The sequence below is a fragment of the Myxine glutinosa genome, chromosome 1 (assembly GCF_964187855.1).
Source record: "Myxine glutinosa chromosome 1, kmMyxGlut1.1, whole genome shotgun sequence".
NCBI classification, from domain to species: domain Eukaryota; kingdom Metazoa; phylum Chordata; class Myxini; order Myxiniformes; family Myxinidae; genus Myxine; species Myxine glutinosa.
Window position 1 is genome coordinate 126,803,297 of NC_136261.1, and position 14,404 is coordinate 126,817,700.

The following is a 14,404-nucleotide window of genomic DNA, read 5'->3' on the forward strand; positions in this document are numbered from 1 at the left end:
CTTATTCATATCATTTCATATATTCATTATAACAGAGCAAACGTATATGGTTATGTCGTTATGTATGTTTGTCTATATGCGATGTAAACGTCGTCTTCTTCTTCAAATAAATTAACACCCTCTTAATTAACCCTATTAATTACGTTTAGACTGCTGAGACCCCTCAGACCTTTGACCCTTTAATTACCCCAAGATCCCCTAAAGACCCAAAATACCCTTAAAGACCCTAAAGACCCAAAACACCCCAAAGGCCCAGACCCTGAAGACCCAAAACGCCCGGAAGACCCAAAGGTAATCCTGGGACCCCCTGGAGTAAAATAGGCTATATCGTTTTTCCAATTTTTTTTTTCCAGGTTTTCCAAACACGATGGAATAATATTTACCGATATGAACAGTGATGTGGCTTTTATTGAAATTCTGCAAATACTGTTCAGATTTGGTGATTTGCGTGTGATATGATTTAACGGATGTTTATATAAATCGTTTAAAATAAAAAGCCTTCAATTTCTGATATTTTGCCTTTTCATTTGGGCCTCCCAATTGAAGCCCTGCCCATGGGGTGGGTAACGTTGCTAGTGTTTGATAATTCACCATTGTTGTGGTGATCCAGGCTGTCTGGTGTTGGGGGAAGAGCTGTACTCCATGTCTTTCTACAGAGCAAGGTATACTTCAGGTTGCTCACATTGTTGGTTTGACATTTAGCATCATACATCTTGCACACCTGTTCTGTGCAAGAAGCTTTGGCAGCTTCAGATACTTCTGCAGAATTTGCGAGAGCACACGGTACCTGTGACACCTGCATTTTGTTTGACCCAATGCAGTGCTTTAACTTTGACGACATTGAAAAGTGCAATCACAACCAGTCAATGCGTGCAGTAACGGTGTGCCTTCCAGACCCCATCCCCAAGCAGTTCTGCAATATCATGGAGCAGGGTGAATCTTGGCCTGTCTCTAACACCAGTTTTTTAGCCAGAGCAGATTGACAAATGCACAGCAAAATGGATACCCAGAATATCTACATGAGCATGAGGAGACCGGATTATGATTTGTTATTTTTCTCCAACACTCTCCTGGGCATGAAGTAGAATCCTTGTTTCCGCTTCTTCATGACAGATCAAGTGTTCTAACTGAGAGGATCAAATATTAGTAATTGGGACCACTTTTTGGCCTACTTCTTCGCGATCTGCAAACACAAGAGCCTTGCCAACTTTATTGGTGCCATGTTTTCCCATGACTGATATAGAAAGTTGATCAAATTGGCCTCTTTCTTTGAACTGCTGATTTGTTCTTTGATTTGTTCTTGTTCTTTGAAACCTCAAGGTTCACAGGTCGTTGGAACAGGTATGTGCTATGCATGGATCTTGACCTGAAGGCTGTCTTCTACATGGCAGCTGGCCCACTTTCATGCCTTGATTGAATGCAGAGCATAATATCGGTCAAAATGACGTCTACATGGTCACGGTGCGAATAATTCAGAAGCCGTGTGACTACTGTATTTTCACACTCCAACGGATGGTTTTATCACATTAATATTGCGTCTTGAATGTCAATTTGTATTTTATTTTCAAAAACGACTGCTGAGATACCAAATGTGGACGAACATAGAAGCTGTTTGAGCGCTCACCATTTTTTTTTTTTTTTTGTATACAAGATCGAGGCTCGTTTAAGAGCTAGCCAATCAAACACATATTGGCACATAAAACACAAAAAAACATAAACGGCCACTTAAAACGATAAAGGGAGGGGGAGACGAGATGGGGAGAGAGAGGGAAGCACACAAGAACAACAGTAAAGAACAGGGACATCAGGAGATCTGTTCAAAGGGAGAGGGCTGGGGGGGAGGGGAAGGGGTACACAGCACCAAACAAATTGACACTACAAGGAATTTCAGGAATGAAGTCGGGGATTGAAAGATGTGGATTTGGGGTGTATTAACGGGTAAAAAAGATCAAGGTTTTGGATGGGGGAAGATAAGAGATGGTGGTGAACAGCTGTTTTAAATACCTGAAGAGAGAGAGGGAGTTTGTTCCAGAGGCAGGAAAAAAAGACGAATGAAAGAGTGAACGTGAGCAGAGAGTCTTGATTTTGGCAGTTTCACCAGAAGAGGTTTGCTGGCAGTTATTGTGCATCCTGCAGGGATATTTTGGAGACAGAGCATAGACAGAGATGGGGGAGCTAGGGCAGAGAGAAGTCGGGAGAAGACAAAGACCACCAACCTGCCTGCGGTGAGAGAGAGTGAAAGGCTCTCAGAATCGGCTTCATTTCAGGAGATACCAATGTTCCTGAAAGCTTTGGTTTCTACAGTGTGAAGTCGAGCTAGGTGTGAGGCAGGAGCACCAGCCCATAGGGAAGAGCAGTATTCCATTGAGCTATGCATGAAAGCCTTATGGTGAGGAGCTCAGGTGTGCCAAGGTAGGACTTCGCACGATGAAGGATGCCCAGTTAGCGAATGGCTTTGGAGGCCAGCTTGAAAATGTGGTTTTCCCAGGAAAGATCATGGCAGATAGACCAAAAAGCTTCTTGGAGAGGATTTTTGAGTGAGTAGATGGGAGGGTTTTCCAGACGGTCTTTTTGGAAAGACATAATAAGAGTGTGAGATTTGTCAGGATTGAAAGACATGTTCGACTCGTTTGACCAGTTTATGATTTTGTCCAGGTCTGCAGAGTGAAGAGGCTGCTGCCTGCCGATCTGAGGGTTGGGATATGGAGCGGCAGAGAGTGGTCATCAGCAAAGAGATAGAGGATTTTCTTGAGTCGGAAAGATCATTGATGAAGACCAGAAAAAAGCACAGGGCCCAGAACACTGCCTTGGGGAACTCCAGCCTGAACAGGAAGGGGAGATTAGAGAAATCCATTCAGGGCCACACGTTGACTGCGACTGGAAAGGAAGTCCGCAAGCCATGCGTGGAGATTTCCATGGATACCATACGAGGAGAGTTTGGTGAGCAGAGCGGGGTGCCAGACCGTATCGAAGGCTCGATATACGTCAAGGGAGACAGCTCTGATTTCCTGTTTGGCGTTGAGGGCCTCCATCTATCGTTGAGACAGCAGAAGCAGCATGTCCAGAGTAGAATGACCTGGTCTGAAACCAAATTGATGATTGGAGATCAAGCCATTGGAGAAGAGGAAGGATTTAATATCAGAAGTGATGGATTCCATGACCTTGCTGATTGGGAGCAGGCTGATTGGTCTGTAGTTGCAAGGATCTGTTTTTACACCTTTAAAAGGGGTTTTGCAACTTTTGCACCATGAGGCTTAAGCACGCAAGCAAGCATTCAAACATAATGGTTAAGGAACGGCTGGCTTGGCAAGCGATAGCTGGTATCTACAAAAGTGATGTATACAGCGATTCGTAGTATGAAGATCAGACATTCAATGATGTGTGAGGAAAGTGAAAAATAATTGAGCATTTAATAGTGCAGAAACCGTTGCGGCATGTTCCAAGTCGAGGCGTTTTTGAGCAGGCCAAGCATGCAAGACCCCTATGAGGCATAGCAGGCTGACCGAGAATAAAGCCTGATTTTGTTGTAATTTAATAAGCTGGTTAATTATCTTAAAATTCGGTGTTTCGATTTATACAAACACCCACTTTTAATTCATGCACTTTTGTAAATTTGTAAGCATTTGTAAATTTGTAAGCATGCAAAGTTTGGGGATGCTAGGTTTCATAGTTTTGGAGGAGATGCATTGACCAATGGACACACATTTCCTTTCATTACCTCTGCTACTGAAGGTGGATGGAGGTTGTTTTCACCCCTGTCTGTTTGTTTGTCTGTAAACAAGATGTCACGAAAAGTTGTGGACGGATTCGGACGAAATATGGCAGAGGTAGCATATGTGACAAGGACGAAATGATTCGATTTTGGTGAAGATCTGGATCCGGCTAGTATAATTTAGTGATTCTTCACCATTGAGTGATGGGGACAAAAACGATACATAGCAGGATTTCTCAAAAAGTTGTTTGTATGGATTTGGACGAAACTTGGTGGACAGGTTGAGTGTGTGACATGGAAGAATCGATTCAATTTTGGTTAGGATCCGGATCTTGATCCAGCTAGTAGAATTTAAGTGCTTCTTCACCATTGGGAGATCGGGCCAAAAACGATATACAGCAGAATATCTCAAAGTTGTGGATGGATGATTTTGATCAAATGTGATTCTGTATTGTGATTTTATGGTTTACTCAGGGATACAAAACATAAACTCATCACCTGGTTGGGGTATGCTCTCCAATGAGTGCCGTTCTAGTTATGAAAATGATATCTTGCCAGAGGCCTACATTATTACATTATCCAGATTATGTCTGCTATACACATGTCGAGTATAATTGGTGATGAAGAAATGGTGATGTTCAGTGGTCTTGTTTTTCTCCTTGTTGTTGAATATTGTAAATATGTGATGGATGTAATGTTTAACAAATGGTTTCTCTTGCTTGTAATAAACTTTTTCTCTGCCATCCTTGTTTAATTAAATCTATTTGCATTATTTGTTTTTACGGCAGGTTACATTGAGGCGATCATGGGATTGGAAGAGTCTGTACAGCATGTGTTGATGGCAGCACTGCAAGAGGTATGATCCTAGGCCTTGAGTTAACTATCACGATGCACTGTGGTGGCCACTGCAGGAGTAGTCCTTCATGGGCCTTGTGTATTTGTTTTTTGTGACATCACAATTTTTATTTTTATTACAATTATTATTTTTTTTTTTTCATATTAGTTTCAAATGTATACCTCTCCTGATGCTTTCATGAACTCCACTACTGGTGTTGAGTACTACTTTTCCTCAAGTGTTGACTACCAGATCATCGATGTTTTGACACATTATTGTCAGTAACTCGGGGCAACCATAAGTCGAGCAACTTCCCAAAGTGGGAGTTGGGCATCAAATTACTGGGCTCAGAAGAAATGGTGATGTAATTGCTAAAAAAAAACAGCAAAAAAAAAAAACATGAATATGGGATGACATTTATTAAAGGGATACTAACAACATGCATTTTAAGGCCATTTTCCCTGCAAGAGTGGGGGTTAGCCTTGCGGTCCATGACGATCTTCTCTATTTTGCCCTATTTTCTGCATCTCTCCTTGTTAACCCCTTGCCCACATTTCTTCTTCCACCATCTTTAGCCAAGTCTTTCTCGGTCTTCCCCGTCCTCTACTTCCTTCTACATTCATTTCCATCACTCTTCTCAACCAGTCACTTTCATCCTTCCTCAACACGTGACCAACCCATCTCAACCTGTTCCTCTTCACAGCATCAATCACAGGCTCTCTCTATTCCCATCATCTTTCGCAATTCATCATTTGTCTTCCTCTCTCTCAACGATACTCCACACATCCACCGAACCATTCGCATTTCCACCCTTTCCAGCCTTCGTTGCTGCTCTACGTTCATTACCCATATATCGCTCCCATAAATCCCATAAATATGTTGATGTTTATTTTCTGCTTGAGCAACGCCGGGTACCCCAGCTATAAACACTTGTATACTTTACCTGGGATATGAATACTACTTTGTATGGTGGGTAACATAGGCTATGTGGCCGTGGCCTCATGTGGAGGTGTGGGGGACTGGGAGAGGGGGTGTAAATTCTCTAGCACCACCTGGTGATGGTGGCAGAGGGTATTACAATATCCTTTTTTACCTGGACAACATTGAGGTTAAATCACTCTTTGCACAGGTAAATTTTTCCTACTTCCCTTCCTCCCCCCCCCCCCCCTTCCCCAAAACGGAGGAGCCTGTCAAAGCCACCCCCCCCCCTAAATATGTATCTGTAGTATATCTTTCCCCTCACCTCACCTCTCCCCTCACCTCTCCCACCCCTCCTGCTTCCACTCCTCCCCCCACCCCACTCACTTCCTCACCCCTCACTCCCCTCCCTCTCCTGCCCCTCACCCCCGGCACTGGGTACTCCTCCTAGTCCTTGTAAAAACAAGTTGTCGCTTTGTATTGATCAAGCTCGGTTGGTGACGGGAAAATGTTTTGTGGAACTCGACACAAAGCCTATCTGTTCAAGAGATCTGCTCAAAATGGTCTCCTTCCAAACACCTGTTTCCAACGTCGTCGACTTTCCATTTCCGTTTCAGTGTTGTTAAAACATTGTCCAACCAAGGCCTTGTTTTCCCATCTTGACTATCTGGGATTTCCATGATTAATAATTGTATCCTCTGACATTTTTGTGCTTCACCCATAAAAAGCTGTTGTTGGGCGGATTTTCAAACCAATTACTCAATCAGTAATTACTTCTCTCCATTCATTCCACCTTGCTGTGTGAGCAGCTTAGTTTATGATAAAATTTAAACACAGGAGGAGGCCACAGGCCCATCAATCCTGTGCGATGGTTGCCAACCTGCAGTTGTTTATGCTCTGTCCTTAAATTCTGTGTCAAGCAAAGAACTATTTTAGTTTGTGTCATGACAGGGTTGAGTACGAACCTCCGCCCGACCAGACTCAGAGCAGACGCTCTAACTATTACACCATTGAGACTGGGTGAGGTATACCGCCGAGGGCTTTTATCGATGTCAGATGAAAGGCCTCAACAGTAACATGAGTTTCTCTCATTACCATTCTCAATTCCTTTAAACCAGCCTTGCGTTGAGGCTGTGAATCCCAGCAGATTAGTCACAGGTGATTTAACGCACCGGCATGATGTTGCCAACGAAACAAGCATACACTGGCGCAAACGCCAGGTGTTTTGCAGGTGAATTTCAAAGGCATTGACAATCCCTGCACTGCAACTATTGGGGGATGCCTCTTCACCATGGGAGTACTCCACAATGCAAGTCGGGGGCAAAATCTTCCGCATTCTTCCCTGCTGCCCGGATTCGTCAGGGCAGTGCGGTTACGGTCAGAATGCCGATCGGTCCCATGGACGGGCCCTTCTCCATCTGCGCTCGTCTTTTACTCTAACTCGTGGCCCTGACTTTGTGACGGCGGGGAGGGGGGAGGGTACACGTACACCATCCTGGATGTGGGAGATCTCTGGGTCGCTCCTGGGAGATTGATCAGCTGTCTCTCAGTGCTGTGGGCTTGTTCGAGACCACTGTCTGGGTTAACCCTATCACTTTGGATTCTGGATTTTAAAACAATTTTAAAACGGGGTTCATTTACTTTGTTATAATCATTATTATTATCTTTAGGGTTGTGAATTTGTTAACTTGACAAGTCAGAAATTGGTGGATATCATGAGAGCAGGGATTGACGGCTTCTGGCAACTTGTGGGCAATTTGCTGTCATTAGAATATTCTTCACTCAGCACAGATTCCAACGTGATGCCATGTGGGTTGGGGTGAGAAGTGGGGTGTGGGTAGAGGGGAGCGATGGAATCCCGTCCAAGACACTGATTTGTTGGACCAACCCGAGCTGGATCCCCTTCCCTCCACAAGAATGAGGCTCGTGGTGGAGCAAGATAAAAGTGATAGGCGAATTGGGCACAACCTGCAAGGGAATGAACAGATGGGGAAGAAAGAGAGAGAGAGAGAGAGAGAGAGAGAGAGAGAGAGAGAGAGAGAGAGAGAGAGAACACACACACACACACACACACACTGAAACCAGCAAGTAAGGGGGCTTGCTAGGAAGGATTAATGGGAATAATACCCATAAAGATCATTGGTTAGGACGGGGGATGACATGAGGTGTCATTCTCTTGCCTACTTTTGAAGCCCTGGAGAGAAGAGTGGGAAAGAATGGCCTTTGGAATGTGGTTCCATGGACGGGAGAAGCGAAGAGAGAAAAAAAAAACTTGTTGTCCATTCGGGCTAGATTTTAAAAGTCTAACCTGGAGGGAGTTGGTAACTGGAAGAACACGTGCATCCTGGCGTTCCTGGGGAGGCTCGAAGGACAGAGCAGAGGAACAAATATTGGACAAGAGGATTTTAGTGAGGTAAATAGGCCTGGGTTTGCACGAATGAATTGTCTTGGTGTGGCTGTGGCTGTAGCAATCCAAACTGCTGGATGATGAGCATCTCCATTGCAGAAACTAGTACCTCTGGAGAAGTTGCAGTGCCGCCTTGTCCCCGTCACCCTTAGCAACATGCACTGGATATTGTAAACCACACAGCAGATTTATCAAAAACTCCACCAGGAGTTTTCAGATCACTGCAAACCACAATGAATTCCAGCAGGGCTACTATCAGCTTATGAGGAACTGAACTAGTGCTGTTGCGAACTAATTGCACTGTCCTTATGAAGCGAAAAGCAGGTTTAGGCAATTGGTTGCATATGTGTGGAGTACGTGCGCGTGTGCATTAAAAAAATTCATTTTCTCGGCAACTGCTGGTCTAATCGAATTTTTTTTTTTTAACCATAGGAGCACCTCCTGTAGAAATTTTTAAATTTTATTAATAATTATGACATCATAGGTCACGTGGTATGGACGCCATCTTTCGTAAAACGTTGCAACTCTATCTTTGAAACCGCTCTGGACAAAATTGAAACATGGCTCATTGTAAAGAGCTCCGCATGGGGAAATAAGTGTTAACAATGACATCATTGGTGTCTTAATTAAAACGTCTTAATTATAATGTCATAATTTGACAGGGACAACGCTTGGTCTGATCATTTTTAAATTTATTGAGCATGATCTACGCAATAATTATATTAGAGAATATAAATGTATGATGTCATCGCTCACGTGGTCTGGCAGCCGTTTTGGATCAAAGAAAAAACAACAACCTTTAAACACGGAGTTGGCTTGCACTGAGGTTACACACAAATTAAATGTATCTTGCATGTATGTATGTATGTACAGGGTATCCCTTAATGTTTGCAGTTTTGTTTAGCACTTGATAGTCATGGTCAAAAATATTGGCACCCTTGCACTTTTTTCAAATAATGTACCATTTCTTCCAGAAAATTGTTGAAATTAAATATTTTTTTTGGTATGCACAGATGTATTTCTTTGGTGTGCAGTGGAACAAAACAAAAAAAGCTGAAAAAATTACTAAATCTTAGCTTATTCCACACAGATATCCTAAAATGGTCCAGACAATATTATTGGCACCTTTTAGAAGTTGTAATAAATAATTAGATTTCAAGCAGGTGATTCTCCTTTACTTTGAAATTTAACTCACCTATGGTGAGTTACAGGTGCCTGCAATATAAAATCACTCATTCAACCAGTTTGAATAGAGAAAAGGAGTCATTCTGCTGTTTTGTGTCACTGTGTGTACCTGAATGAGCAAGGAGAAAAAGAAAACCAGAGAATTGTCCGAGGAGGTCAGACACACGATTGTAGCCAAGCATGGACAATCAAGGCTACAAGTCCATCTCCAGAGACCTTGATGCTCCTGTGTCCACCATACGCAATGTTATCAGGAAATTTAAGGCCCATGGCACGTTGGCCAACCTCCCTGGACGTGGCCACAAGAGAAAACTTGATCGAAGATTGCAGCGAAGGATTGTTTGAATGGTGGAGAAAGCACCTCGATCAACTGCCAAACAGATTCAAGCTGACCTTCAGACAAAAGGTATGACAATTTTGACTCGCACCATCCATTGCCAACTCGATGAAAGGGGGTACTATGGTAGGAGACCCAGGAGGACCCAACTCCTGAGAAAGCCAGACTGGAGTTTGCCAAAACACACCTGAACAAGCCAAAATCCTTCTGGGAGAATGTCCTGTGGACAGATGAGACCAAATTAGAGCTTTTTGGGAAAGCACATCATCTCTGGTTACAGAAAACAAAATGAAGCCTTCAAAGAAAAGAACACCTTCCATACATTCAAACACTGAGGAGGTTCAGTGATGTTTTGGGGTTGCTGTGCTGCCTCTGGCACTGGTGCCTTGAATGTGTGCATGGCATCATGAAATCGGGAGATTACCAAGGCATTTTGGAGCGCAATGTTGAACCCAGTGTCAGACAGCTGGGTCACCGTCGAATGTACTGGGTCTTGCAGCAGGATGATTACCCCAAACGTACTTCAAAAAGCACCCAGGAATGGTTCAAGACAAAACGCTGGACTGTTCAGAAGTGGCCAGCAATGAGTCCAGATCTAAATCCCATTGAACACCTGTGGGAAGATCTGAAAACAGCAGTTGGGAGAAGGCACCCTTCAAATCTGGGAGAACTGTGGCAGTTTGCGTAAGATGAGTGGGCCAAACTGCCAGTAGAGGGGTGTAGGAAGCTCATTCATGGCTATGGGAAGCGCTTGACTCCAGTTGTTTTGTCCAAAGGCTGTGCTCCGAAATATTAAGTCGATGGTGTCAATAATTTTGTCAATGCCGTTTATTTTTATTTTCTGATTTGAAAGGATATTGCTATGGTTTTGAGGTTTGTAAAGTGAGCCTAATAAAGGTTAAAGGTTTGCCCCCCATAGATGGTCACACAAGCAACATGTCGCCTCATTTGTAGTATAGTTATTTCTTAGTATGTGTGAGAATAGGCCCTTTCCAGTGTTAATTCTGCATTGTGTAAAGCCAGGAAAATAGGCCCTACTCCCACCGGTCATCCTACGTCTGTAGCTTCAATACAGTTTGTTAACGTTGGTTCATTTTGGGCGAGTTAACACGAGGGAGGCGAGGAGGATCGGGGCGGTGTCGAGGTGGAGCGGCAGGAGCGATGACTGTAAGCATGAGCCGCCAATCAGGGCTCAGAGGTGGTGGCGTCAGAGGGCGTGGTGAGAGGTCTGGTGAGTTTCAGAAGGTTCGCGGGGCTTACCTATATAACCCGATGCACAAAGCCTTCGAAAGGACTGAAGCAGAGGACTAGCGCTGGAGAACCCGAAGGTCTTGTCGAGAGGGAGGAAGACATTAAAGAGAACTTACAGCCAGAACGCGCGGTGCTTGATGAGCTTGATGCGCCTTGCCATACTTGCATGAGAACGGCTGAGTAACCGCCCTTTGCCGTAAAAGTCCGCCCCTTGCTGTTCCGCCCGATATATCGCCTTCGTTCGAGAGACGCGCTACGAGTCCCTGTCTTCGCCGATCACCATCTTCGCGGACACACGTGGACCACGGAGAGCCGGACGGGGCCAATCCTGGACGACCACATCGGCGCGTTTGTGACATCGACATCTGCAATCCCCTGTGCGAGTGTGAGTGAGACGGGCCCATTGCCCAGGGATAAGTTAAGACTGTATAAGGATTTCTCTGTGTCTCTTCGTCCTGAACTGTAAATACGTGTGGGAATCATTAAACCCATCTGTTCTTCCTTTCTTCTTGATTCGATCGTTCCCGTGATTTCTCCATTTGACTAAGCGTGGCATGAATAAGATCGCTCCAATCAGGTTCCACTAATTAAGACTGCGTGGATCACATGTACGCAAACCGCTCGGCGTACTCCAACCTCATGTGGTTCGTGCGAGGCTTGCTACCTCGTTTCCGTGGCGGCACAAGTACTTAGGTACGAGCGAGAATTTGGTCCCGAAACCCTATTTTGCACTCGCCCGGAAAGGACGTAATAAGTCTCGGTTCCGCCAGGCCAGTAAAGACAAGGGGATTAATCCCCCCTTGATAAGGGGAAGAAGGCCGGCGAGAGAACCGCAACAATATATTGAGTTCTGAATCAAAAACAAAGGTTCTGTAATATTAACAGTGTGAAATAGAGAATTGTGGAGACCAAATACTTTTGTCTATTTCAACTTATTTTAAGAGAAAATTGTGAGTTTGAAAAAAGTGCAAGGGTGCCAATATTTTTGGCCACGACTGTATGTGCACCTTCTTTCAATTGGACGTTTGTTTTCTTATTTTTTTTCCCATGAACGAGCTGTTTGTGAATACCTTCATTCAAGTTTCTTAACAAATGGATTGGCTAGGGTGGACCCATTACTAGGCCACTGAGATTCCGGACATGACTTTTTTTTTTTCTGTGGCATTTCATCAAGGACCGAGCTTATGTGAATAAGCAGAGCTACAAGAATGCATCGCTTATGCTATTCAGGGAATCTATTTTGCTATCTGCAAAATTTATGGATAATTTAATTCAACGTCTCTTGATGTGTATTGAAAGAAGGTGAACATGCTGAGTATGAGACAAAATTCAAATATTACTCAAACGATTCAGTATTAAACTGAAGTTTTGTTGTATGCTTATTGTATGCAATAAATTAAAGTTGTTACCTGTTTAAGGGACACCAACAGTGGGGCAGATAAGCTCATATATGGAAGGTATTGTGCATTTTATGACTAAAGCATGAAATTTTCTCCAGTGTTTTTATAAACCATGAAGTTTAATTTCAGACGTGGAGGCATTTCAGATTTATTTATTTATTTATTTATAATTTAACATGAATTTATGATTTAAATTTTTTATTTACAAAAAAACAAAACAAAAGCATTTTCAGATTTTGCAGAGAGCACAGAGTTCCCAGTTAGTGGTGCAACGTGGTTTGGGATGCTTAGATGTAGAAGGCTGGGCAGGATCAATCGGTATATGGCGTTTTGACATTGTGACAAAGAAGCAGACACCAGAAGTAGAATAGAAGGGTAAGAACGGAAGGCGTCCAAGTGTCTAAGTCTAGGGTTCTATAGGTTTTGCACCACCACTACAGTTCTGAAGAGTGCAGACCAGAGTACCAGGAGCTAGTTGAGGCATGCAGAGGGATTATCCTGTAATGCACAAGAACATACCACATTGTTGGTGTATATTTAACAAGTCTTTATCAATTTTTATGCAGCAACACTAAATGCAAACATGTTCAATAAGTGAAATTTCATTAATAATTCATTTGATCTCATCGGAGGGGCAGTTTTAAGGTGTTATTTACACCCGGAAATAAACGCAAATACTTGGTACGGTAGGTAAGCATCTTTATTAGAACAAAAATGCAATTTTGGCAAAGATATACATGATTATAATGAAGTGATGGGGGCAAAAACTGGAAAAATACGATGCTGAGGTCAATGACCTGTCAAGGTCACCAGAGGTCAGATACAAATTGCCTCCACGTCTGAAATAAAACCTTGGGGTATGTAGATTATATGCTGAAACTTTCATGCTTTAGTCATAAAATGCACAATTGGTTTGCCTATCTGCCCCACTATTTCTCTGTCTCGTGACCCCTGCGTGAAAGGATTAAGATCTGTTTAATCCGCCAAAGTCCAGAGGGAGCATTGGGTATTTATTTCATCATTCATTTTTAACTACCTGTATTTTCCGCTTGCGGCCATGCAATTCTTATACCATTGGCCATTTTGTTGGGATGCCTTGTGAATAAGAACTTCTGGCCATCGGAAGCTGGCTCCGTAGCGCATAGGAAATTTGCAAATCCACTAGATGGGCAGTTTGGGGATCATGCTTAAGCGCTTGTGAAACTAATTCCTTGATTGGCTCGGACAATTCTGTCAGGCGAGTTCGCTGCAGTTATGTTTTTAAATGCCGAATTAACCAGATAGATATGGAGACCTTTTTTTTTCCTTCCAACAGGTGGCACAGTTTTCATGACCAATGAGACAATAACAATAGATTGCAGATAAATTTTATCGCAAATGTTTCATGTCCGATTGTAATTTATTTGATGAGCCAAGTTTAGGATATTTAGCTTTAAAACATTTTTTCCTCCATCAGCTTCTCAAGAATGAATCGGAGTGTGCGATGATGGATAGACGGCCTGAGCTTGAAGCAGAAGTGAGTAGTTTTCAGCATTTGCTGCCTTTTATCCAATCGCTGAGGCTATCAAAGGAGCTTGTCGTACTAGGTGTGTGCATGCACACGCGCGTTCTGACCCTCCCTAGCAACTCCCACATTCCACGTATCTTTTCAGTCACACCCTCCTGTTTCGACTCCTAAAATCCAGGCTCATTCCACAATCCTTTCCTTCCTTTTTTTCTCCCATTTGTGGAACTACCTTCCTGAGGCTGTTAAATCCAACCCTTCCATCCAGGGCTTCAAGCAGGCAATGCACTCATCACATGTCATCCACCATCTCCCCTGATCTTTTGTAGCCCTAACATCACCCCACCCAACCCTCTTACTTTCTGATTGTGTGCATGTGTATGTCTGCATGCCCTGACCACTTTATTTTATTTTTCATGCTTGTGTATGATGACGGCATGTTATTTCCCCACTGATCAAAATTGATGGATGATGGTAAACCGCTCTTCTAGAGAATGTCAAAATCAGCTATGAACAAGATGCACTAATGGAGCTGCTGCAGAATTTGAGAAATGAAAAAAAACAAAAAACAGTTGGTGTCATGGGGATGATGATGAATGCTGTCTTCTAGAGGATATGTTGAGTCAAATATGTTGTTCTCGCAGTGAAAAGAGCCCTTTGTGGTGCAAAATGCAGAACCACCTTCATGTTTAATTGTTGAAAAACCAGGCTCAAAGTACTTTCTGAGATGCGTGTTTCTTTTGTATTCCAATTTTTGCAATACCTAGTTTATGCTCCTGCGTTTTGGGCTTTGTAAAATATACAGGTGCTGTGAATGATGTCTTGATGCATTGACTGGGTGTACATGTTGTTTCT

General features: G+C 43.3%; 1 protein-coding gene across 1 annotated transcript in view; it reads left to right on the top strand.

The window, feature by feature from the left end:
* Nucleotides 1-14,404, top strand: part of LOC137428192 (protein Hook homolog 3-like) — a 64,018-nt gene that overhangs the window by 31,670 nt on the left and 17,944 nt on the right. Inside the window, exons 6-7 of the mRNA XM_078776936.1 lie at nucleotides 4,501-4,568; nucleotides 13,502-13,561. Coding sequence (XP_078633062.1) covers nucleotides 4,501-4,568; nucleotides 13,502-13,561 — 128 coding nt within the window. The remainder of the gene's footprint in view (nucleotides 1-4,500; nucleotides 4,569-13,501; nucleotides 13,562-14,404) is intronic.